General features: G+C 41.0%; 2 protein-coding genes and 4 non-coding genes across 12 annotated transcripts in view; 5 read left to right on the top strand and 1 right to left on the bottom strand.

The window, feature by feature from the left end:
• The first annotated feature begins 4,683 nt into the window (after nucleotides 1-4,683).
• Nucleotides 4,684-25,985, top strand: part of Nop58 (NOP58 ribonucleoprotein) — a 28,424-nt gene continuing 7,122 nt past the window's right edge. For 2 of the 7 annotated variants that reach the window (XM_050159313.1, XM_050159310.1), the window contains exons 1-13: nucleotides 4,684-4,933; nucleotides 8,661-8,737; nucleotides 10,441-10,493; nucleotides 13,018-13,139; nucleotides 14,524-14,660; nucleotides 16,450-16,514; nucleotides 17,328-17,462; nucleotides 18,800-18,945; nucleotides 19,629-19,755; nucleotides 20,778-20,941; nucleotides 22,451-22,585; nucleotides 22,878-22,939; nucleotides 24,833-24,966. In XM_050159313.1, the coding sequence (XP_050015270.1) occupies nucleotides 4,889-4,933; nucleotides 8,661-8,737; nucleotides 10,441-10,493; nucleotides 13,018-13,139; nucleotides 14,524-14,660; nucleotides 16,450-16,514; nucleotides 17,328-17,462; nucleotides 18,800-18,945; nucleotides 19,629-19,755; nucleotides 20,778-20,941; nucleotides 22,451-22,585; nucleotides 22,878-22,939; nucleotides 24,833-24,966 (1,402 nt within the window). In that variant the 5' untranslated portion in view covers nucleotides 4,684-4,888. Of the gene's footprint in view, nucleotides 4,934-8,660; nucleotides 8,738-10,440; nucleotides 10,494-10,670; nucleotides 10,780-13,017; nucleotides 13,140-14,523; nucleotides 14,661-16,449; nucleotides 16,515-17,327; nucleotides 17,463-18,799; nucleotides 18,946-19,628; nucleotides 19,756-20,777; nucleotides 20,942-22,450; nucleotides 22,586-22,877; nucleotides 22,940-24,832; nucleotides 24,967-25,594; nucleotides 25,756-25,985 lie in introns of those variants that run through there. The other 5 variants (XM_050159315.1, XM_050159312.1, XM_050159314.1 and 2 more) reach the window with 4 other exon arrangements.
• Nucleotides 9,675-9,760, top strand: LOC126511899 (small nucleolar RNA SNORD70). Its single transcript, XR_007594812.1, has one exon. It is a non-coding gene; the product is annotated as a small nucleolar RNA SNORD70 (small nucleolar RNA).
• On the top strand, nucleotides 10,568-10,651 carry LOC126511900 (small nucleolar RNA SNORD70). The gene has a single exon (XR_007594813.1). It is a non-coding gene; the product is annotated as a small nucleolar RNA SNORD70 (small nucleolar RNA).
• LOC126511902 (small nucleolar RNA SNORD11B) lies at nucleotides 18,984-19,065 on the top strand. The gene has a single exon (XR_007594815.1). It is a non-coding gene; the product is annotated as a small nucleolar RNA SNORD11B (small nucleolar RNA).
• Nucleotides 19,813-19,896, top strand: LOC126511901 (small nucleolar RNA SNORD11). The gene has a single exon (XR_007594814.1). It is a non-coding gene; the product is annotated as a small nucleolar RNA SNORD11 (small nucleolar RNA).
• Nucleotides 20,962-22,442, bottom strand: LOC126511855 (60S ribosomal protein L23a-like). Its single transcript, XM_050159317.1, has one exon. The coding sequence runs from the start codon at nucleotides 21,644-21,646 to the stop codon at nucleotides 21,179-21,181; it is 468 nt and encodes a 155-aa protein (XP_050015274.1). The 5' UTR covers nucleotides 21,647-22,442; the 3' UTR covers nucleotides 20,962-21,178.

Raw genomic sequence — 25,985 nt, 5'->3', positions numbered from 1 at the left:
CTGTCTGTGTGTATGCCTGACGGCCAGAAGAGGGCGCCAGATCTCTTTACGGATGGTTGTGAGCCACCATGTGGTTGCTGGGAATTGAACTCAGGACCTTTGGAAGAGCAGGCAAAGCTCTTAACCACTGAGCCATCTCTCCAGCCCCTCAACAGGGGTTTTTTGCTTTCATTTTGTTTTGTTCCATTTTGAGACAGACTCTCACTATGTAGACCTGGCTGGCCTGGAATTTACAATGGATCTACCTTCTTTTTCCTCCTGAGTACTGACTGGGATTTAAGTGACCTTTTATCACGCCTGGCTACTTGTTTGTATTTTGGAACATGTTCTCATTATATAGCCTTTAGTTGACTTCAGATTCATGATAGAGATAAGCTATTCTCAAACTTGTAGAAATCATCCTGCCTTCCTCCACCTCTCAAGTGCTAGAAATAGGTGTGCTCTACGATGTCCAGAAAAACAAATCCATTAATAATAGCTATATTACGGACTGAGGGGAGTTTACTGGTGAGCACTGACTACTAAACAGGCAGGCTTTGAAAAGACTAAGGCTTTGTTTGCAACTATGTAAGAAGAATGTATCTGCAGCTGTTGTATTTTTAACTTTGGAGTCGCAAGCAATCCCAAAGTCCTCATTTATGCTCTTGGTTAGCTCTGCTGTAAAAGCACAAAAGAGATCTCATCTCTCTGGGGTCTCCTCCCAACATACGATTGTTTATCCCACCTGTCTCAAGCTCAGACCCAATCTTTTGTGTTTTTTCAGAAATAGCCACCATACTAAGTAAAAATGGCTGCATTTTTTCACAAAGAATATTCAAATGGTGTCATTCATTATTGAAACTTAACAAAATTAATGTTAGAGTTTCTTGCTGGCATTTTAACAAATTACCATGAACCGTGACTGGAATCTGAAGTCTGTAATGCTTGCTATTTTAGGGAAGAACTAAATTGGTAGGGAAAGCAACAGGAACTGGTAGAAGGAAACAAGTTTATTAAAAAGCCAGCTCTGGCAGTCAGGCGGTGGTGGCACACGACTTTAATCTCAGCATTTGAGAGGTAGATGCAGGCAGATCTTTGAGAGTTTAGGGCCAGACTGGTCTACAAAGCAAGTTCCCGGACAGCCAAAGCCATTACACAGAGAAACCCTGTTTTGAAAAACAAACAAACAAACAAAAAAAGCCACCTCTGAGGCAGGCAGTGGTGGAACACACCTTTAACCGTTTAATTCCAGCATTTCCTAAATTTCCTAGGCAGAGGTAGGCAGATCTCTGAGTTCGAGGACAGCCTGGTCTACAGAGTAAATTCCAGGACAGTCAGAGCTATTACAGAAGGAAACAATCTCAGAAAGAAAAACAAAACCACAACTGGGAGGTAGAGGCAGGCAGATCTCTGTGAGTTTGAGGCCAGCCTGTTCTATAAGAGCTAGTTCCAGGACAGGCTCCAAAGTTACAGAGAAACCCTGTCTCGAAACCCCCCTCCCCCCAAAAAAATTAAAACCGTATAGCTCTGGCTGTCCTAGAACTCGCTCTGTAGATCAGTCTGGTCTCAAACTCAAGAGATCTGCCTTCCTCTGCCTCCCAAGTGCTGGGGTTAAAGGTGTGTACCATCACTACCTGGTTTACATAACATTTTCTTTTTCTTTTCTTTTTTTGCTCTTTAAGACAGGGTTTCTCTATATGTTGGACCCTGAACGAGAAGCCCCAAGAGACCACTCTCACACCACAGTTGATGTAGAAGCAAGAGGATTTAATTAATTCTGTCGTGACAGGGTCTTTCAGTATTCAGGGAAACCAAAAGACCCCAAATAGCTGGTACAGGCTACTTTTAAAGTATAAAGCCACAGAAACAAGGGGGGAGTCTGGGGGTTGTTTTTCCAACTATTAGGATTGGCTGATTCAAAGGGCTACTAGCAATGATTGGTCTGAGCCAGGGCTGGAGGACTGTTGCCAGATCAGGTGAGTTAAGAGGAAACATTTGAGGGTTACTATGACCCCTTCGCAGGGACCAAGTCAAAACATCAAGAACTGAGTCAACACCTGAGGGTTATCTTGCCCCTATTCCAATAACTGAGTTCTATCTAGAGAACACTCACAAGGACACAGAGAGATGGAAAGTCTCCAATATTCCAGTACATGCATGTGTGGTTGTTAGGTCCTTGGTTCCCAGGGGAGAGGGGAAAGCACTACTGCAGGGAGGCCTCAGAGTTATCCTAGAGTTCTACATGTATATGCCTGGCTGTCCTGGAACTCACTCTGTAGACCAGGTTGGCCTCCAACTCAGAGATCTGCCTGTCTCTGCCTCCCAAGTGCTAGGATTAATGGCTTGTGTCAACATGACCCAGCTATAATATTTTCTTAAAACTCAAAATTTTACTCTGTATACCGTTTTAGCTTCAAACACAAAATTTGACATGTTGCAGCCAGTTCAATTTATTTATTTATTTATTTATTTATTTATTTATTGGATTTTTTGAGACAGGGTTTCTCCGTAGCTTTTTGGTTTCTGTCCTGGAACTAGCTCTTGTAGACCAGGCTGGCCTCGAACTCCCAGAGATCTGCCTGCCTCTGCCTCCCGAGTGCTGGGATTAAAGGCGTGCGCCACCACCGCCTGGCTCAGTTTCATTGTTTAATATTCACTGTAATCTCTTCTCTGACTCACCAATTATTTAGAAATTTATTCTGAAATTTTAAAACATGAAGGAATTTCCTATGAATTTATTACTAATGTCTAGCTTAATTTCACTATGATCAAACAACATACTCTATAGATTTAAAATTCATTTGAAATTTTCTCAAGTCCTAGTGTATGGCCAATTTTGGTTAGTGGTATATGCGTACTTTTGAAAATGTATATTCTTTATGTGCGTGATATGTATGTTGCATTGTGTGCTCATGTCCAAGTGTATAGATGTGAAGCCATAAGTGGATGTTGGGTATTTCCCTCCACAGCTGTTTGGTTTCATTCCCATTGCTGAGGACGTAAAGTTTTTGTTTTTTTGTTTTGCTTTGTTTTTCGAGACAGTGAGGAAGTAAAGTTTGTACATAATTCCAGGTTATAGTCTATTACTTCAGGGAAGTCACAGCAATAGGCGCTGGAGACAGCTGGTCCCATCGCATCACATCCACATCCAGGATGGAGAGAAGACGCTGCTGAGCTGGTCCAGCAATTAAGAGTGAGACTACTGCTGCTGAGGACCTGAGTTCAATTTCCAGCACCCACACCGAGGCTTCATATCCCGAAACTCCAGTTCCAGGGGATCTGATGCCCTTTTCTGGACTCCAAAGGTGCCTGTCCTTAAAGTTGCATATATCCCAACATAGAAGCGCACATGTACACATAATTTTAAAAGGCATTTTTTTTTAATGCAGGGAGAAGCCAGGCAGTGGTGGCATACACATTTAATCCCAGCCATTCAGGAGGCGGAGGCGGGTGGATCTCTGTGAGTTTGAGGCCAGCCTGGTCCACAGAGTGAGTTCCAGGATAGCAAAATTCAGACGCGTAAAATAAAGTTTTTTTAAGTCCTCTGCAAGAAAATATGCTCTTAATCCTTAAGCCATCTCTTAAATAAAACTTTTTTTTTGTTTTGTTTTGTTTTTCGAGACAGGGTTTCTCTGTGGCTTTGGAGCCTGTCCTGGAACTAGCTCTGTTGACCAGGCTGGTCTTGAATTCACAGAGATCTGCCTGCCTCTGCCTCCTGAGTGCTGGGATTAAAGGCATGCGCCACCTCACCCAGTTAACTTTTTTTTTTTGAGACAGTGTCTCTCTATGTATTCTTGAAACTCGATATTCCCAAATGCTGGGATTAAAGATCTGTGCCATAATACCTGGCTAAATAAAATATTGAAAGAAAAAAAAAACCTTGGTATTGTTCTGATGTTTTCTCTTCAAGACAAGGTTTGAAAGAGAGTAAAGTTTAAAGGCAGTAAATACCAATTTTATTTTTTAGGCGTTTTGAGACAGTTCTCTCCACATAACCCTGGCTATTCTGAAATTAACTATATAGACCAAGCGGACCCGGGACACATTGATTTGCCAGCCTCAGTTTGTGGTTTTGAGTGCTGGGATTAAAGGTGTGCACCACCACACCAGGCCCTTTTGAAGTCTTGGACTGCATTTATATGCACAGTCTTGTTTGCTCGAACTCGGGACAAAAACAAACAGCCAAGTCCTGGCCTTTTTAAATTCAGATGCCAACAGCAGACACGCTGATCCAGTCAGCTCTGAAGTTTTCTTTCTTTTGATTTTTTGAGACAGGATTTTTCTGTGGAGCCCTAACTGTCGTGGAACTCACGCTGTACACCAACCAGGCTGTCCTCGATCTCACAGAGATCCTCCTGCCTCCTAAATGCTGGGATTAAAGGCGTGCTGGGCCACCACCCGGCTAACTCTGTATTTCTTTAAAGATAAAATATGTCACTCATATGGCGGGGCGGGGCATAATGAAGTGTAAATATATATAATGTATATATATGTGTGTATACATTGTGTTTATAAACTATATATTTAATTTACATAGAACTTATTTCCTTCACTTAACCTCACAAACCCGCAACACCAATTTATCAGAGCAGGGCCTCAGAAGTCTCGCGATATTCTGATGCCCTCTTCTCTCCCGACTTCGCCGGCGGGAAAGGGCCCGGAAGTTACCTCACGCTCTGCTGCGGCCGGAAGTGACGCCGCACCCCAGCATCCTTAGAGAAGGAGACGCGCACGCTGGCTGCTCCATGCCGAGAGGCGTGGGACGCTTCGGCGGCGTGGTCTAGCGGCTCCGAGGGAGGCGGGCGTGTGTGCGCTCCAGCTTCCGAGGCCTAGCGGGCCGTCGGTGGCCGAGAGGTTTGGGGTTTGCAGCGGCGTGAGAGCTCGCGGCTAGCCGCGCCCCGGCCTCACCATGTTGGTCCTGTTTGAAACGTCGGTTGGCTACGCCATCTTTAAGGTAGGTCCGGTGGAAGTGTTACCCCGAAAGGCCTGTGCGGATGGGATAGACGGGGAGCGGGGTAAGACTTAGAGAAAAGCCGACACGACGAGCACGTCCGAATGTCTTTTAAGTTTCCTGGGCTCCGGAAGGGTGTGAAAAAGTGAAGCGGCCGGGTGTTGAGGTGAACACGTGGCTCGGCGGGCTTTAGGTGATCCTCTCTGCTTCAGATGATTTGGCTCAGTTTAAAAGATGGACAGGACCTCTGCAAGTGTCAATAAAACGTTCTTTTAATAAGGATATTCGCGGTAGATAGTTACTAGATAGATACTAAGATTTAGTACATGTTCAGCCCCCTCCCAGTCACAGTTGCATCCCTAACCTAAGGTCAGTTCATTTCATTCATTCATTCCATTTTTGAGGCAGGGTCCCGCTGTGTAGCCTTGGCTGGCCCGGAAAACTCTACTTAAAATAGACTAACTAGATTAAAGCCCGAGCCCAAGATCAGGGGTCCTTCAGGCATGTTGGAATCTTTTGAGTGGTGACTTTGTGTGGCTTGACTTTTTAAAAGTTTGCTGTGTGACGATAGCGGGAAGAGGAATGCTTGTGCTTTAATGTAGACAACATAAATGTTAGGTCTCAAAACACAGGACAGATGGCTGAGGTGCATATTAACATGTCAGCCGACTATTCGCCAGTCCACCTGTTACAGGGTCCTCCTGGGCTGGATCCTTTACCCGGCTTCATTGATTACCGTATAACCGGGCCATTTTGGCTACGCTATTGATCTTGATCTCTTGGCCGCTGGACTCTTCCGGATCCCTGGCTTTGCTTTCCCTTATATCCACAATAAATCTCACCTCCCGATAACGATAACAACAAGTGTCATATTCTTTTGGGGGGGATTAAGTGAGATTGCTTGAATTAAATTGTCAAGGAGGAGAAATTTTGAATGTAGACAACAGGATTGAAGGAAGGTGTTTTTTTTTTTTTTTTAAATGTAGGAAGGTTGGGGGCATGGTGTTCATGATTTTCGATTTGGGCTGTGTGAGGATTGCCGATATGTTAGTTGATGTAATTGTGTAATCGGAGAGTTCCTGGTTTCAAGCTTGAAGTTTGGAATACAGTCTCTGCACACACACATCTCCATGTGATTAAATAAACCTTACCCCGGAACAAGCCTGTAATTCCAGCACCACAGAGGCAAAGGGCCTCTGTGAGCTTGAGGCAAGCCTGGTCTTTTATAGCAAGTATCAGGCCAGCCAAGGCTGCACAGTGATTCTGTCTCAAAAAAGGAAGAAAGAGAAAAACAAGTCTAAAAGGTGTGTGGTTTTGTTTTTTTGTTTGGTTTTGTTTTGAGACAGGGCTGGCCCAAAAAGCATTTTAAAGTTGCTTGCTTGCAGGAAAGGGGGGAAGAGTTTATCCCTAGCCCATGGATGTGAATCCCAGAAGAGGGCTTTAAAGTTCTTGGAACTGGAGCTTGAGGCCATTATGAGTTGTAGTGTGGGGCTCTGTAACTGGACCCAGGTTTTCTGCAAATCTGCATCTCTCCAGTCCAGTGAGACAGTGCGTGAGTTTACGAGGACAGAGGACTGCTTTGTGGTGTGTTTTCTCTTCTAGCTCAGAAGATGGGTTCTGAGTATTGAGCTTAGATTGGCACTTGCACCTACTGAGCCATCTCAGCCCTCTGTCTGTTGTGAGACATTTCACAGTAGGGAGAACATTTGTGTACCCAGTGATTTGGGTTTTTTTGGGGGAATCATTGTTGCTTATTTGTTATAAGATGGGGTGAGCTCACTATGTAGACCAGGCTGGCTTCATTCACCTGTATCAGCCTTTAGCAGACTCATTTTGTGTTACCTCTATCTTGCTCCATTACTGATGGATTTTGAAGCAAATAATTCTGGGTAATTCATTTTATATACCTATTTCAGCATGTTCAGGCTGTAATATACAAGAAGTGATTTTTATATTCATTATGTGTTATGCATACCTTCATGAAGGCTTGCACACCAGAAGAGGACACCAGATCTTATTACAGATGGTTGTGAGCCACCATGTGGTTGCTGGGACCTCTGGAAGAACAGAGTTAACCTCTGAACCATCTCTCCAGCCCACAGAAGTGTTTTTAAACAGAAAAGCAATATAACAATGCCAAAGATTTTTTTTTTATTTTTTTTTTTTATGTATACAATATTCTGTCTGCTTGTATGCCTGAATGCCAGAAGAGGGCACCAGACCTCATTACAGATGGTTGTGATCCACCATGTGGTTGCTGGGAATTGAACTCAGGACCTTTGGAAGAGCAGGCAACGCTCTTAACTGCTGAGCCATCTCTCCAGCCCCAATGCCAAAGATTTTTATGGTAGCAATAAATATACACTATTTCTACTTAGAAATTGTTCGTTCAAACAATGAAACAATGGATTTTTGTGTGCAGATATTTCCAGTTTCCCTGTGTGAAAACCAGTGATTTAAACATGGAGGCGGGTAGAATGGATAGTGCCTGTAATGCACTTCAGAGGCTGTGACGGAATAGTCTGGGGTTCGAGGCCGTTTAATCTATATAACAAGCCCCATTCTCCAATGGGACTTTTTAAAAACTATAAAATTAGATAATTGTGAAACAAAACTTTTTGTTCAGAAACAACAATATATAGTAGCACGATTGGGAATACAATAGCCAAAGTGTTTTTTAATATTTATTTATTATGTATACAATATTCTGTCTGTGTGTATGCCTGCAGGCCAGAAGAGGGCACCAGACCTCATTACAGATGGTTGTGAGCCACCATGTGGTTGCTGGGGATTGAACTCAGGACTTTTGGAAGAGCAGGCAATGCTCTTAACCTCTGAGCCATCTCTCCAGCCCTAGCCAAAGTGTTTTTGCTTTCACAGTTTTTTGTAAATGTTTGGATAAATATGAATCACTACGCCTTTATTACATGTCCTTTGTTGCTTTAACTTTAGTTTTAACTATGACAGTGTGGGGCTGAAGAGATGGCTGAGAGCACCTGTCCTTGCAGAGGCCCTAGGTTCCCAGAACCCACCTCTTCCAGCCGGTGCTGCACATGTTTGCAGGCAAAACAGTCACATCCGTGATATAATCTTCAAGTTAAGAGGGTGGTGACAAAATAACAGCAGTTCTGTTAATGCAGATGTTATATTCCAAACAAATGTTATCTTGTTTGGTTTTTGAGACAGGGTTTTCTCAGTAGCTATAGAGCCTGTCCTGGAATCTGCTCTGTGGGCCCGAATTCAGAGCTCTGCCTGCCTCTGCCTCCCAAGTGCTGGGGTAAAAGGTGTGTGCTACCACGCTGGGCCAGAAATCTGTTCTTAACATGTATCAATACAAAAGAATGTTTAAGAGCTTAGGTTGAAAATAGAATCAAAATACCAGTAGGGACAGGAAAAAAAAAACAAAAACAAAACGAAATGTTCTCTAAGACTGTAACTAGGTTAACTACTAATTTGACCAAAACTTAGGCTGTATAAGAAAACTAGTTCAACTCAATAAAAAAAAAGAAACATTTCTCTACTTGTTTTTTGTTTTGTTTTGTTTTTCTCTACTCTGGGGCCTGCCCTGGAACTCGCTCTGTAGATCAGGCTGGCCTCAAACTCACAGAGATCCGCCTGCCTCTGCCCTCTGAGTGCTGGGATTAAAGGCATGGGACACCCCCGCCCAGCTCTCTCTACTCATATTTTGCATGAGTGAGTGTAGCTTGAAGAATGTAACTGTCTATTGCAGGTTCTGAATGAGAAGAAACTTCAAGAGGTCGACAGTTTGTGGAAAGAATTTGAAACTCCAGAGAAGGCCAATAAAATGTAAGTAATGTTGAGTCTAAGGACTTAGGCATTTACACTAGTTTGTGGGTGTTTCCCCTTTGGGTGTTATTTTTAACTTTTTGGTTTTTAGAACATAGGCTATCACAGCTAATCGGTATTGTAGACTGCAGTGGACAGTGCCCCAAGATTAATGTTTTATGAGATGTTTGAAGGCACTAGCATGAGTTATGTGTAAATTTCTTTTATAAAAGCAGTAATTGTAGCTGCATCTTCCATGACTCATTTCTAGCTCTAGGTTGTAATAAATCAGCTAGGTTGTAACTCCTTGAAAAGTATGCTGTGGTTCCTTCTTGTCTTGGTAACTAATGGGTTGGGAGAGACAGTAGACTTTTCCTCAAGGTAGAGCCAGGGTTGCTGTTTGACCATTTGTGAGTCACCTTGTGAAATAGCCCACTGGATGCATGTGGTCTTGAAAAGACACTCGATGATCTTATTGGTGCTGGTGGATTTGGGGGGCACGCTATGGATCATTCATCTGCTAGTGCTAATAAATACACAAAAGACTAGAGTGATAAACCTAGACAAAGGGCAAACGAGTCATTGTGGTGCTCCATCGACAATAGCATTATTGAACAAATTGAGAGATGTCCATGATACGCTCAGGAAAATCAACTTCAGAGTAATTGGCTTAATGTGATTCAGTTTATGTCTCTGGATCCTTGAACATTTAGACAAATTCTGAGAGACTGGTGGCACTTCATAAAGGTAGAAACAGGGTTAGAACAGGGCTGGGGAAAGAGAAACTCAGGACTTTGTTGTTAACATCTGTGTGCTTTTAAATGTACATTTGATGGACCTTACCAGCATTTACTTTCCCAGGTAAGAAAACTTGGTTTCAGCTAATAATACTGTTTTAGGCATATAGGGACTAGTTTTTCCATTTTAGAGGGTGTCTGCTTTGCTGGGTTAATCTTTATTCATTGCTGTCAATGATGTATTCCTTTGGAACTGAGTCTAAGTGATTTAGCAAAAGTTCGTCACTACCACTGAGACAGCAATGAATACATTTCTTTATACAAAAAACATTGACTGTAAACGCTGGAACGATGTTGGAAAGCAAGGCTGACAATAGGTTTGCTTTTGTTTGTTTTTGGGAGGGGGTTGACAGGGTTTCTCTATGTAGCTCTGGCTGTCCTGGAACTTACTCTGTAGACCATGCTGGCCTCAAATTCAGAGATCCACCTCTGCCTTCTGAACACTGGGATCCAAGGCATGGGTGGGTAATAGGCTATTTTTCACGTGCTTGGTGTTTTATCTAGTTAGTGGCTGGTGGTGCTGAGTGAGGATAGAGCCCAGGTCCTCATAACACGAAAGTAAATTGTAGTCTTGGCTGCCCTGGAGCTTAATGTGTAGACTACGCTGGCCTTGAATTTACAGAGATCCACCGCCTCTACTTCCCAAGTGCTAGGACTAAAGGCGAATGCAACCTCACCCTGCTCTTTTATTTTTATGTATTTTAAAATAAGTTGAAACAAAGTTCAAGTAGTAACCTGCACTGCCCTTGACTGTGATCCTTGTGTGACTTCCTAGTAGCTGGAATTTCAGACAGGGCCACCACATATCTAGCAAGTTTCTTTCAGTAGTATAAGCTATAGAAACATCCAGCTCCTCTTTTTCTGGCTATGTAACTTTTGCAGAATTACTGTGTTCCAATAATGTATTTGTTCTCTTTTTGATTCTAGCGTAAAGCTAAAACATTTTGAGAAATTTCAGGATACAGCAGAAGCATTAGCAGGTAAAGTAAGACTAGAAACTTTATTTTACTTTTTTTAATTAAAAGGTTGTTTTCAGTTGCCTGAGTTAATCTTACTCAATGTTGTCGATGATGCATCCTTATTGGGGTGAATTCAAGTGATCTGACCCATTCGTCACTACCACTGAGACAACATTGAGGTAGCTTTTTTCACTGTAGGGCTGGTTTCCCCCATGTGATGAGAAGTGATTAGATTGATCTCCCTGTGGAAACCAGCAGCCTAATGCTGAAGCACAGTTCAGTAAAAGCTGTTCTACAAGGGACCAAGGTAACGTGGTCATGTACTGAGTCTAATACTTGTGTAATTTAAGGCGAAGTTGAGGATAGCCACCTGAAATAGAAAATGCAAAAGCTTATCAATATTCGAAACTGAAGGGAAATAGAGTGACTTAAGTGTAGATAGGTACTGTGCACATGCAAACCACCAAGGGACATGGATTTATATGTTTTTATTTACGTGTGCTTTGTTTTAAAGGAGGGAGTGATTCATAGCCTTTAATGTTGGCTTCATGATGGGTGAACAGGCATGCTCTGGATCACTAATCAGTCCATTATTTGATAACAAAGGGCTATAAGGAAGAATGGTTTAAAACTAGACAAGATTTTTGTTTGGGGTTTTTGTTTGTTTATAGGGGTTTCAATGAATATCCCCAGCTGTCCTAGAACTCACAGATCTGCATGCCCCAGCCTCCTAGTACACAAAGCAAGTTTCTTTACCATTAATTGCTAATAAAATAACAGCCCTGTGAAGAGAGATTATCTGTTATAAACAGTAGAACAGAAAATTTATAATAAACATTTTGGAAGTGAGAGTAAGCTATGTCAGGAGTGCCATCATATAAACCTCTAAAATGTCTGGTCTGATAAAATGTTTTTATCAAACAGATAAGTTTTTTTCCCAGGAGTTGGTAGTATGTCTCTCATAAGGCAGCTTATTTGTTCAGTGCCAGATAGGTGTATGTAGCCCAAGATGGCCTTTGAGTTTCTGGTCTTCTGCTTAAGTGCTGGAGACCAGACCCAGGAGTTGAAACTTGTTAGACAAGCACTTTACCAACTGAGCAATATCCCAGGTCCTCTGAGGCAGTTGTGGGGACAGGCACAATGCCATGATACACAAATGAAAACAAGAAGACACTTTTGTGATGTCACTTCTCTCCCTTGCACCTTTTCATGGACTCCAGGAACTTAATTTAGTTGTACAGGGTCGAATAGCAAACATTTACCTATTTTTTTAAATGTATTTATTATATTTAGATAGGTGATTTGTCTGCACACCATGAAGGGGCATCAGATCCCACGGGGTTACAGTTATAGAGGGTTGTAAGCTGTCCTGGTGGTTGCTGGAAATTAGACTCAGGACCCCTGGAAGAGCAGCCAGTGTACTTAACCATTGAGTCCATCTCTCCAGTCTCCTGAAGTTATTTTTTTCTCCCCCATCCCCCAAGACAGGGTTTCTCTGTAGCCCTGACTCCTGGAACTTGCTGTATAGACCAGGCCTTGAAGTCACAAGAAATCTACCCAATTCTGCCACCTAGTGTTGGGATTAAAGGCATGCACCACCACACCCAGCTTTTGAAATTATTTCCTAAAATATTTGACGCATTTGATTTTTGAATTTCATTTTTAATGAAATGATAACTTTTGTATATGATAACCTAGAATAGAATCTAGAGTTATTCTAGTGTAGAGATTTTACTCAAAAAAAAATAGAAGAAAGGTTATTGTGCTAGGTTAAAATTAAAATTGTGTGATATAGAATATTACAAACTAGAGATGAGCCAAAGACTCTCTTGTTGAGGACCTGGAGTTCAATTCCCAGCACTCAACATGGCAGGTGTTTGTGATCCCTGTTGCAGGGACTCTGGTGCTGTCTTCTGGCCTCTAGAGGCACAAGGATACAAGTGGTGCACAGGAATACATGGAGACAAAGTAACCATATATGTAAAACAACAAAAATTTAAACTAGGAATATGAAGTTCAACTTTTAATTTTAAAGTGTGTGTGTTTCTGAGGATCTGGCCCAAGGCTTTTCACATGCCAAGCAAATGCTCTATCCCCAACCCAAAAGACTAAAAAATTTAAGTAAGGAATAAATAAAAGGAAGAAGTCTCTTTATAAAAAAGTAGATGCTAGGAAAAGTGTTGGAGGTAGATTGAAATAGCCAAGTATAATAGGACACTCCTAGCGCCCAGCAATGGAAGACTAAAGGAAAATCACAAGTTTAAGGGGAGCCAAAGCTATAGCAGTGAGCTATAAAAAGTTGAATCCTAACAACCTTATTATTTATGAATGGACGCAGGATCTCACTGTCACACCTGTTCCTCTCTGCCCATGAAGTACTGGGAGCAAAGGTGTGCACCACCATGGCAGGCAATTGTGAATGGTATATTAAAACAAATACACGAATCCTTTATATTTCAGTCTTTTTAAAGGAAGTATTTGCTTTAAAATTTACATCAGAAGAACTTTATTAGTTACAGCTTTTTCTCCTCCCCTCCCCAAAAAGCATTCACAGCTCTGATGGAGGGTAAAATCAATAAACAACTGAAGAAAGTTCTGAAGAAAATAGTAAAAGAAGCCCACGAACCTCTGGCTGTGGCTGACGCTAAACTAGGAGGAGTGATAAAGGTAAGGAAAGCCAGGCCGTCATGGTTCTCCATGCCTGTCAGACCTATGTGGTCGGATGTCACGTGTTCTCACAATCCCTGTGTCTTTTAGGCAGCATGAGAAGCTGAAGTAGAAGTTGCAGAAACAGCTGTTCCCTGTACATTGTAGAAAACAAATAACAAAAAGATAAAACTCTAGCCCTGATGCTCTAGTCTGTTAACATTTCAGGATAATCCTTACATACACGTTTTCCCATTCAGTACAGTCATTAAAGATGTGTCCATTGGAAGCTTTTAGTACCAGAGAAAACCCGAAGTGAAGTCTGGCAGTGTACTCCTGCAATGAGTTGTTTGAGATGATATAAAAGTACAGTTCAGGGGAGTTGGCAGAGGACTTCTTACTCAATACTGGGGGGGGGGTGTATTTGAGAGACACTTACCACTTTTTACCTTTACTTTTGATTAAAATGCTGTAGCATGGAAATACTTTCATAATTCTAAAGTTAGGAAAGGGGCTGGAGAGATGACTAGGTGGTGGAGAACAGAGGACCCAGCTTCAGATCCATCACCTGTCAGTCCAGTTCCAGGGGATCTGACACCGTCTGGCCTCTGAAGGCACCTGCACTCACTGGTGCACAGAAACTCAAGTAGGTACCTACAGATGTTTTTTAAATCTTAAAATTCAAATTAGAAAAAGTGGTTCACTCAGTCCAACGAGCAAGAAAAAATTTTTGTCAGATTTATTCACGTTTTACAGCTTTGAAACCATAGCCTAGCTAGAACGTTGTTGTGGTTTTGTGGTTATTGTTTCTTAATACTCCTGGAAGTTTAGTTTCCATCAACTTTTTTTTTTTTTTCCTGGTAGAGATGTGTTTCTCTCTGTAGCCCTGGTTGTCCTGATTATAGACCAGTCTGGCCTTGAACTCAGATCCACCAGCCTCTACCTCCTCCTGAGTGCTGGGATTAAAGTTGTGCCGATCTTTTGTTTTTGTTTTTTTCCTTTTTAAAATAAACTTATATGTCTTTATTTTTATTGTATGAATGTTTTGCCTTTATGTGTGTGTGTGCGCCTCGTCCCTGTGGAGGTCAGAAGAGAGCATCTCAGATCCTCTAGGACAGGAGTTACAGGCAGCTCTGAGCCACTGTGTGGATGTGAGGAATCACTCAGGGCTTCTCCCAGAAGCCAGTGCTGTTATTCACTGAACCATCTCTCCAGCCCTGTAAATACTGTTTAGTAGTTCATGCTTCAGAATCCAATGTGGAAGCTCATGTTTGCCATGTCAGGAGTCTCTGAGCTTTAGGTCAGCCTGTGCTGCATTAATGAGTTCTTATGTCACTATCTGAAAACCAACAAAGATGGATTTTCAGGAGAATTTCCTTTTCATCTAATATAAATGTTCTTATAGGAAAAACTGAATCTCAGCTGTATCCACAGTCCTGTTGTTAATGAGCTTATGAGAGGAATTAGATCGCAAATGGATGGCTTGATTCCTGGTGTGGAACCACGGGAGATGGCAGCCATGTGTCTCGGGTTGGCTCACAGGTGAAACTTGACAGAAAAATTAGGAATACTCACTTTTATACATACATTTAAATACTATTTATTGTTGTTTTTTTTTGTTTGTTTTTTCAAGACAGGGTTTCTCTGTAGCTTTGGTTCCTGTTCTGGAACTAGCTCTTGTAGACCAGGCTGGCCTCGAACTCAAACAGAGATGCCAATACTATTCTTAAAGTATTACAAGTATTCATTTAATATCAGGAAGATGCTACAGTTGCTCACATGAAGAAACTATTGCTCGCCTTCAATATAGCTGATAAGTGATATGAACCCACAGAACCTGGCTTTCTTTAAATTATTATGTATAAAGTGTTCTGTCTGTGCACATGCCTGCATGCTGGAAGAAGGCACCAGTTCTCATTACAGATGGTTGTGAACCACCATATGGGTGCTGGCAATTGAACTCAGGACCTCTGGAAGAGTAACCAATGCTCTTAGTTTCTGAGCCATCTCTCCAGCCCCAAAACTGTATTCTTTTTATTTTTCCAGACAGGGTTTCTCTGTGTAGCCCAGGCTATCCACCTGCTTCTGCCTCCACAGTGGTGGGATTAAAGGTGTGGGCCACCACACCCAGCTGTTGCCTGTATTCTTTAAAATCAGTCAGATTTTCTTCTCCCCTTTAGTGTTGGGTTGCTTATTTCATGTCTTTACTCTGCAGTGGTCTGAGAGAGAACTTTTTTTGCTATGTGCAGTTATATGTGATGTATATCTTAAGGCCAAAAAAACGTTGCCCTATTTCTTTGAGGTAGAGTCTTTCTTAGAACCTGGGACACAGGTTTCCTGGGCTAGGCTCTAAATCAGTAGACTCCATCTATCTTGTCTGAGAGCTGGGTTTCAGGCATGCATGGATTGCTCATTGGTATAGGTGTTGGAATCTGACTCCACTGGTCACGATTATATAGCACGTGCACTATTGCTACGCTGTAATCATCGAAAGCAGTATTTTAGCAGCTGGATATGATGGGCCATGCCTTTAATCCTAGCCTCTTTAGGCAGCAGCTTGTAGATCTTGGAGTTCTGGGATGGCCTGGTCTATAGAACAAGTTCCAGACTTGTAATACAGAAACCCTGTTTTGGTGAGTGGGGGAGGGTTGTGAGCATATTATTTAAAAATAATTCAGCACACCATGTGGTGGTACACATCTTTAATCCCAGCACTCGGAGGCAGAGATAGACTAGTCTGCTCTACACAGCAAGTTTTAGGACAGGCACCAAAGCTACAGAGAAACCCTGTCTCAAAAAACAAACAAAAATAGGTTTTTTTTTTTTTTGTGATTAAAAGTCAGAGATACTAGATATGTCCTGTAATATAAAGGACACCCTACAGTATGCGATTGCAAGACTACAAACGTCATTAGTGGTGAGATCTACAGTTCAGATGTTTTCAGATGTTATACAAACGTTATGCTCTATCTTATTATTATTTACTCTGCCCACCAGAACAAATTCATAAGAAAAAACGTAGTTGTCAGCTCTGTGGCAAGTTCAAGGCTTGCTCAGTTGCAAAGTATTTATCACACAGTCATAGGATTTGAGTTGAGGCCTCCCAGAACTGGGCTTGGCAGCATTAAAATCCCAGAGTACAGGGTTTTACACAGGCAGGTCCCTGGAGCTCATTAGCTAGCCAGCCTGTCCTGCTGTTCAAGTTCCAGTCCAGTGACAGATCTGCACTCGCTACCCACTCACATGAACACACCAGTCGGGGAAGGTGGGAATGGGGTGCCTTAATTGAGGTCCTTTGTAAAATGCTGTTTATTTCTCTTCATCTCCCCAGCCTGTCTCGATACAGATTGAAATTCAGTGCTGATAAAGTAGACACAATGATTGTTCAGGCAATTTGTAAGTACATGGCAGAATCTGATCTGTTTAGTTGTTTCTCTCAGCTGTTGTTACTAATTTTGTCTGTTAAAGATGAACTAGAACTTCAGTGAGTAGATGACTGGGGAAGCAAAGACTCATGTTAATATTACATACCAGTTTCTTCATTGTAAGTGCGAAAACTGCAAGAAAGATTTGTGTCCTTAAGTGTTCCGGTTTTCGCCTGTCTTTTTTAGATGTTCATGAATTGAACAATTTTAAGAAACATGGAAGTAATAAAAACTGCTTTGACTAACATATTACTAAATGTGTATCAAGAATTAAAATCATGGGCTTAGTAGTCCCTTGGGTTGCCACACCTCTGTTCATAGCAGTATTATTTATACTAGCTGAAAAGGAAAATTTTTATCAATCAATAAATAAAATATAAATACAGGTGCATACACACCTAAGATGGTATTCGGTCTTTAAAAGAAATAACATAATACATGCCACGGTGAGGAAAACTTCTCCTGTGAAAGAAGCCAAACAGTGTAGAAAGGTAGCTCCTGCAAAGGACCAGGATTTAATTTCCAGAACCCACTTTGGTGGTGCACAGTCATCTGTAATGAGATCTGGTGCCCTCTTCTGGCCTGCAGGCATACACGCAAAGTATTGTATGCATAATAAATATTAAAAAATTTTCAGTTTATTGCATAATGGAACAAGTCTGAAAAAGGATGTTGTTAATGGTTGTATGGTGTGAATGTACTTAATGCCACTAAATGCTTGAAAATGCTTTAAGACAATTTGTTATCAGTCCCTCATTGCTTCTGTTTTTATTTCATGTTGCAGCCTTGTTAGATGACTTGGATAAAGAACTAAACAACTACATTATGCGGTGTAGGGAATGGTATGGCTGGCACTTCCCTGAATTAGGGAAAATTATTTCAGATAATTTGACATACTGCAAGTGTTTACAGAAAGTTGGTAAGTCGGTTGTTTGCCCTTTATGTTGAAACTACATGAATATAGCTCAGTAGTAATGATAAATTGATCTAACTTAGAATTAGTTTTAAATTTTTCAAGTAAGTGACTTCTTTTAAATATCTTAACTTTCCAAGTAACAAAGTCACTAGTTCCAAATGGTTCCAACTGACCCAGATAACAAAGATTATTGTAGCTATAAATAATGCTTTCAGCTTTTATGGTATATTTTAAGATTACAACTTTGCATTAAATTAGGCTCTAAAAGTTGATTCCATGAGAAATCCAAGGCAAATGAGGTTAATTGCTGCATTGTTCTCTAAGAAGCAGGTTAAAAAAACAGGCTGAGTGACAGTTGGATAGCAGTGTTAAGTCTTGAGTAACCTCAAGGTATATTATGAGTGTTAAGTCTTGAGTAACCTCAAGGTATATTATGAAGACTTTGTGAGGTCCAGCTAAAGTTCATAGTTTCAGCCAGGTCGAGGTGTTGGTGCTGACACTAGGCTGGCCTCTGGCCTACAGAGCAAGTTCCAGGACAGCTAAGACTACACAAAGAAACCCTATTTTGAAACAAAAACATATATAGTTTCAGAATGTTGCATCCTTTGAATCCTTTTATGGCATCCTTAATTCTATTGGGGGGGGTGTTTTGAGATGGTCTGTCCTGGAATGTGCCTTGTAACCAGGCTGGCCTTGAACTCACAGATACACCCACCTCTGCCTCCCAAATGCTAGGATTAAAGCCATTACCACCACTGCCTGATCCTTAATCCTATTCGTATCTGTCGCCTTTTATGAAATATGTTTAGAAGATGCTTTGTCTTATTTTTGTTTTCAAAATAATTCTTGGTGTTTTTAATTTATTTATTTATTATGTATACAATATTCTGTCTGTGTGTATTCCTGAAGGCCAGAAGAGGGTACCAGACCTCGTTACAGATGGTTGTGAGCCACCATGTGGTTGCTGGGAATTGAACTCAGGATCTTTGGAAGAGCAGGCAATGCTCTTAACCACTGAGCCATCTCTCCAGCCCCTCTTGGGGTGTTTTGTTTTATGATTGTTTTGAGTCAGGATTGCTATGTGTGTCTTTGATACCTATCTTGGAACTTGCTCTGTAGTCCAGACTGGCCTTGAACTCACAGAGATCCACCTGCCTCTCCCTGACTGGATTGTTTTGGATTTTTTGTTTGCTTTGAGGGAAGCATTGAAGTATTTTCTTTGTGTGACCTGTAACTTTGTGGACCAGGCTGTGCCAGTATTTGCTTTATCTCCCTCCCCTCCTCCTCTTCTCTGTTTTTATTTGGGAATGATTCTGCTTCATCTTCTATGCATTCCACAGGTGACAGGAAGAACTATGCATCTGCGACTCTCTCTGAATTTCTGTCAGAGGAGGTAGAAGCAGAGGTGAAAGCAGCCGCAGAGATATCTATGGGAACAGAGGTTTCCGAGGAAGATATTTGCAACATTCTGCATCTGTGTACCCAGGTACGTTACATCCGCGGGGGCTGTAGTTGAGTCTTTGCTGATGGCAATGATGATGTTTGCATTGTTGTTCACCTGACATTATATGAAGGTGTTCAGTCACTACCTCATCTGATGCCATGTTTTTGGGTGTGGGTATGCGGTAATGACAACATGAAGTAATTTATATATATTATGTGTATTTTTTGTTTGGGTTCTGGTTTTAGGAGACAGTCTCTGTTGCCCTGTCTGTCCTGAAACTCACTATGTAGACCAGGCTGGATTAGAACTCACTACCATCAGGAATTACCCAGTTGTGGGATTAAAGGCATGCGACAGCACACCTGGCCTGAGCATTGTATTTGGAAAAGTGGTTTAACCTAGTTTAAGACTACCAAGATAATACTGATAGGATTGCTTAATTCTAGATTTTTTTTTTTTGTAATTTTTCCTCAGGCTTCCTGAGTGCTGGGATTTTAAGCATGAACTAGCACGACTAGCTTATTTTATTTTTAGGGGTGGTTCTTACCAAGCACCTAGGACTGATCTTACCCCCATGCTCTTGTAATCTTGCCCCAGCCATTGTAGTGTTGACTTAACTGTCAGTAAGTTACCTGTGCGTGTCTACTTGTATCTATTGCAATCTGATATTCTCAAAATGCATCATGCGCTCTTTACCCATAACCTTTGTGGCTTCCTCATTTCAGGTGATTGAAATTTCTGAGTATAGAACTCAGCTGTATGAGTATCTGCAAAATCGCATGATGGCCATCGCACCCAATGTTACGGTCATGGTTGGGGAGTTGGTTGGAGCACGACTCATTGCTCATGCAGGTGACAGTGTTAATGTGACTTGTAACATGAGTGTAACACAGTACAGACTGGGGACCATGGTTCATTGATGATTCCTGTTGCTTTGCCTGAGTTCTTGTTGAATAATGAGGGCATCTTCAGTCACTACCTCTTCTGAGACACTGTGGTCCTTAGTCAGAAGGCTAAAGTTAGTTTGCTATCATTTTAGCCATAAGTCTAGTCAGTTTTCAACATCTCAAAGAAAAATCATCACACCAAGATTTGAATACATTTTAAAAATTACAGTATTAACTGGATACATTGCTATACTTCATCACAGATCTCTTTTAAGCTGAAATAATTCTTTCAGTGATATCAGACAAATACTCCAAGTCCCCTTTGCTGTAAAGTCATGATACATGGACTGTTTCCGTTATCTTTACTCTGGTTCAGTCGGTAGGTAACCTTACCAGCAGCAAGAGATCATAGACTAAAAACTGAATTTGTACTTTAAGTGTATTTCTAATGTTTGAGTTTGTACCATTAGTGTCTTCAATATTTCTAAAACTTACATGCAGCAAATCCAACCAGGTATGTTAGTCTATATCAAGATTTTTTTTATTTCTAAATTATTTAATTTTATTTTATGTGCATTGGTGTGAAGGTGTCAGGTCCTCTGAACTGAAGTTACAGACAGTTGTGAGCTGCCATGTGGGTGCTGGGAATTGAATCTGGGTCCTTTGGAAGAACAGCTAGGGAGTGCTCTCAACCACTGAGCCATCTCTACAGCAAGGGTAACAGTGGCTCTGTACCATTGATATGACTTGATGTATCTGTAGCAATAGCATACTTTATTTTCAGAGTCTGAGATGATGATTAAATTGCTAATGTTTACTTCACGCATACTCACATGGTAATGCAGTTTGAATTCTCCAGCTCATAGCTTTCCTTACAGTAGGAATGAAAACATTTAGGGTTTTGAGGGAATTCAATACACTAGTAGAGAATTTTTATATACCTGAAAGTACATTTTAAAAATTTTTTTTCATTAATTTATTTTGTAGGTTCTCTTTTGAATTTGGCCAAGCATGCAGCTTCTACGGTTCAGATTCTTGGCGCAGAAAAGGCACTTTTCAGGGCACTCAAATCTAGACGAGACACCCCTAAATATGGGCTCATTTATCATGCTTCTCTTGTAGGACAGACAAGTCCCAAACATAAAGGAAAGGTGAGTTAAGTGTGTTTTGTTTTGTTTTTTCAGTTGTTAGAGGGCTTCATTTGTGAGCTGCTATGTCTATGTTGAACTGTACCCAGGTTTTCAGTAAGACCAGCAAATGCTATTAATATCTGAGCCATCTTTTTGTTTGTTACTTTTTTATTTTTCAAGACAAGCTTTTTTTTTTGTTTTGTTTTTTGTTTTTTTTTATGGTGAGTGTATATTTAGAATCAGCCGGCTGGGCTCAGTTTAGATGATTCCGATCTTGTTGGCAACATCCAGCGCATCATAATCAGGAGCCAACCGAACATACACCATCTTCTCTTCGTCGGGCCTTATGAGGGTGCTGACTTTGGCCACATCGATGTCATAGAGTTTCTTTACAGCCTGTTTGATTTGGTGCTTGTTGGCCTTGACGTCCATAATGAACACAAGTGTGTTGTTGTCTTCTATCTTCTTCATTGCTGACTCGGTGGTCAGGGGGAATTTGATGATGGCATAGTGGTCAAGCTTGTTCCTCCTGGGCGCGCTCTTCTGGGGGTATTTAGGCTGCCTTCGTAGCTGCAGGGTCTTGGGCCGCCGAAAGGTGGGTGATGTGCGGATCTTCTTTTTGTGGCTGTGGACGCCTTTCAGCACTGCTTTCTTGGCTTTCAAGGCCTTTGCTTTAACTTCGGCTTTGGGAGGGGCGGGAGCTTCCTTCTTCGCTTTCGGCGCCATCTTGACGAAAAGGGGTTTCTTTTTTAAGAATTTTTTTCAAAAATATTTATTATGCCCAGCACTCGGGAGGCAGAGGCAGGCGGATCTCTACGAGTTCGAGACCAGCCTGGTCTACAGAGAGAGCTAGTTCTAGGACAGGCTCCAAAGCTACAGAGAAACCCTGTCTCGAAAAACCAAAAAAAAAAAAAAAATGTGTACAATATTTTATCTGCGTGTATGCCTGCAGGCCAGAAGAGGGTACCAGACCCCATTACAGGTGGTTGTGAGCCACCTTGTGGTGCTGGGAATTGGACTGAGGACCTCTCCAGCCTCCTACCCCCTCCCCCCCCCAGCCCTCTTCTTAACCCTTGAGCTTTACTTCCCCGCCAAACTCATTTTGCTACTACTCTGATTATAGTATACATTAAAATTGCAGTTTCAGGTAGTGGTGACGTGGGACGCAGAGACAGGAGGACTCTCTTAGTTCAAAGCCAACCTGGTCTACAGAGTGAGTTCCAGGACAGGCACCAAAGCTACAGAGAAACCCTCTCTTGAAAAAAACAACAAAAAGAAACACAATTTTAGTTTTTCAAATGTGTGTGTGCAAGCCTGTGGAGGTCTCTCTCCTTCCCTCATGTGGGTCATGGAGATTGAACTCAGGTCAAGAAAGGGGTAGAGAGAAAGACATGACTAGACCTTTTCATTCTAGTCCAGAATCAATAGTAATATGGTGATTTTTCTGTAATTTTCTCTTGAGTAAACAATTGAGGATTTATAATCTCCTTGGAAATAAGCATTGCTGTCTGGTTTATGTTTTGTTAATAGATTTCTCGAATGTTGGCAGCCAAAACTGTCTTGGCTATCCGATACGATGCATTTGGTGAAGATTCCAGTTCTGCAATGGGAGTGGAGAACAGAGCCAAATTAGAAGCCAGACTGAGAATTTTGGAGGACAGAGGGGTAAGAACCACACCCTGTCTATGGCAAATGTTAGCCTACCAAAAGTTAATAATAAATTACAGTCTCATGAACACAAATCGCCTGGAAACATAGCTTTTTTCCATGTTTCTTATTATGCTTATATATTTTCTGCTGTTGATTTATCTTTACGTTAGCCAAGAAAGTGTGTTACAATGTTTTCTGTTTGAATGTGTTTACTCAATAGCAAAGAATTTATCACATACTGCTGTATGCTATCCAATAGAGGATATATTGCAGATTTTGACTTAGTAATTTTTATTTTTCTCCTTAGATAAGAAAAATAAGTGGAACAGGAAAGGCATTAGCAAAAGCAGAAAAGTACGAACACAAAAGGTAAAGTATATAGAATGAAGAGTCGCTTGTTTAAATATTTTTTATTGTAAATTCAGTGTGGAATAAGGGGCTAGAGAGATAGATGAGCAGCTAAGAGTGTTCATTGAGGTCATCTTGGAGAAGACCCACGGGGTCGCTCACAACCAGGTACCCTTGTACATACACATACATACAGCAAAACACTCATGTGCATAACATAAATCATTTTTAAAACTGATGGGATTGGAGTAATGCCTCAGTAGTTCAGAACACTTACTGCTCTTGCAGAGGACCTGGGTTTGAGTCCCAGAACCCACATGGCAGCTCTCAGCTGTCAGGACACGCACACAGAAAAACGAGGTTTTTTGGGTTTTGTGTTTTTGTTTTTGGGTTTTTTTTTTTTTTTTTTTTGACAATAATCTCATTTATTTAGTGTATCCATATTTTAACAGTTTGCAGTTGTGGAATCACTTAAGTCAAATTGGCAGGTAGATAGGTAGATCTTTTGTGTTTGTTAATAATACTTAAAAATTCTGTGAGCAATTTTCAGGAACGTGTTAACCACCATGCTGTCTATATACATCTTTTATGTGCATAATTTTTTCTTGCCATTTAGTTTTTCACACTTTCAGCTTTTATGTATTTGGGGTGCGTTGTATGTGTGTACACAAGCCACGGCACTCATGTGGAGGTTAGAGGACAACTTTCAGGAGTTGGTTCTCCTACCATGTGAGTTCCGGCGATTATCAAATGCTTTTCCTCATCGAGTCCTCTGGCTGGTCCTTCATAAGTATGCATTTACTCACTTGACCTACTTTGTAGTTCATGGTCCTATAGAAGCATGGAGACCTTACCTTACTAGCATGTAGAGGGACGCTTTGGTTATCCTTTTTTTTTTTTTGGTTTTCCGAGACAGGGTTTCTCTGTGGCTTTGGAGCCTGTCCTGGAACTAGCTCTTGTAGACCAGGCTGGTCTCGAACTCACAGAGATCCGCCTGCCTCTGCCTCTCAAGTGCCGGGATTAAAGGCGTGCGCCACCACCGCCCGGCTTTAGTTATCATTTGACACTAGGCTAGGTGGAATGCTCTTGAGTGTCAGTTATGATCATGAGTATCAAGGTCCTCAGTATACCCCTTGGGAAATGGATGCAGTGTGGCTAGAGATGATGTTCATCCTTGCCTAGAAAGCAAGTTTGAGGCCAGTCTAACCTACACAGTCTTTTAGAAAGCAAAAAATAAAGAAACTATGAGATCTTGCTATATAAATCATAGCTGTTGGAATTCAAAATTGTTCTCCTTAGTATCACAGCTTCTTGGGTTATGATCTCTAGTTAGGTATGTGTGGATTTTAATGGCAGCATAGGTTAGAAGGGGACCGAGCAATATTTAATAGCATTGATTGTAAGCATATAGACTCCATGATTTGGTTGACTTGTGTGGCTCTCTGTTATTAAATGGTATTCATCCACAGCCCTGCTGGACAGAACTCTGCTCAGTTCGTTCAGATTCCTGTACCACAGCTATGAGATCTAATTCATGTCGTAGGGGATTGGTGTGTTGTTACTGTACAATTTTTCAGCTTGTGGTGAAGATTTGCCTTTAATGGGATTGTGTGACATCTTGCAATCAGTGCGGTTTTACTTTGTAGTTAATTGGAAAGTGATTTCACTTCATTGTTTCCCTTTTAATGCTGTTGTATTTCTATATAATAGAATTTAAAATCTAAATTAGAATTTACTCGCTTTGAATGTGATTGACTTATCTAAACTACCTTAAAACCGCTAGAATGAAACCATTGTGTTCTTTTGCCTTATCCAACAGTATTTGCTTTTTTTTATTTCAGTTACAGGTATTTGTAAAGATTTGTCTGTTTTTGTTTTTTTTTTTTGTTTGTTTTTTTTGTTTTTTTTTTCCAGTGAAGTGAAGACATATGATCCCTCTGGTGACTCCACACTTCCAACTTGTTCTAAAAAACGAAAAATAGAAGAGGTAGATAAAGAGGATGAAATTACTGAAAAGAAAGCAAAAAAAGCCAAGATTAAAATTAAAGGTTAGTTGGAATTTTTTTAAAAATTTTTATTTATTCTGTTGGGATGGGATGGCATGGAAGAGTGCACAGAAGTCTGAGGACGCCGTGTATGACTGGGTCCAGAAAGCAGACACAGGTCGCAGCCTTCCCCACAAATGCATTCACCCAATGAGCCGTCTTGCAGGCCCTCGCTGGAATTTTTAATTTTTAAAGATTCTTCAATAAGGATCTTTAAAAACTACAGACTAAGTATGAGAGAAATGTCTACCATTGCATTCAGTGAAAACTGATAGTGTTTTAATATGCCATTTGACAGGTTAGGCTGTTGTTAAATTAGATTTTGGTGTCTTTTTTAAAGATTTATTTATTATATATACAACATTCTGCATCCATGTATGCCCACACACCAGAAGAGGGCGCCAGACCTCTCATTACAGATGGTTGTGAGCCACCATGCGGTTACTGAGAATTGAACTCAGGACTTTTGAGCTTGGTCTGGATTATTTATGGTTAATAGTGTTAGACAATAAAATGATCATAATAATAAACACTGGAGAGTTGACCATAATTAAAGGAAGAAAAGTATTCTAGGGTTTGAGGGAAGTAAGTAAGTCTAATTCAATTCTAATTCTTTCTGTACCGGCTGAAGTAGAAGAGGAGGAGGTGGAGGAGGAGGCAGCAGCGGAGGAGGAGGAGGAAGAGGTAGAGGAGGAGCCATCTGTAAAGAAGAAGAAGAAGAAGGATAAAAAGAAACACATCAAGGAGGAGCCACTTTCTGAGGAAGAGCCGTGCACCAGCACAGCAGTTCTTGTATGTGATCCTGGTTGTTCTTTATCTCTTGAGTTTATTACAGGACATTGTTAACGAGCCTTAAGCATAGATATTAATAATAGGAATTGTTTGTATTCCAGGTCAGAAATGACCAGGTGTTTGTTAATAGGGAAAATGTAATAGAAAAGTGAAATTGTTTATTCTTTTTTGTTTTGTTTTGTTATAGAAGCCTTTTCTCATTTAGTTTTTATTGTTGTTGGATTGTTGGA

This window comes from Alexandromys fortis, unplaced genomic scaffold, assembly GCF_014885135.2.
Source record: "Alexandromys fortis isolate MF-2015 unplaced genomic scaffold, M_Fortis_MF-2015_v1.1 scaffold_65, whole genome shotgun sequence".
In the NCBI taxonomy this organism is placed as follows: domain Eukaryota; kingdom Metazoa; phylum Chordata; class Mammalia; order Rodentia; family Cricetidae; genus Alexandromys; species Alexandromys fortis.
This window is presented reverse-complemented; position numbering and strand designations above follow the sequence as displayed.

Bases quoted from the DNA above. Each gene is read 5' to 3' on its own strand.
- LOC126511855 (XM_050159317.1), bottom strand. From the start codon at position 21,646: ATGGCGCCGAAAGCGAAGAAGGAAGCTCCCGCCCCTCCCAAAGCCGAA.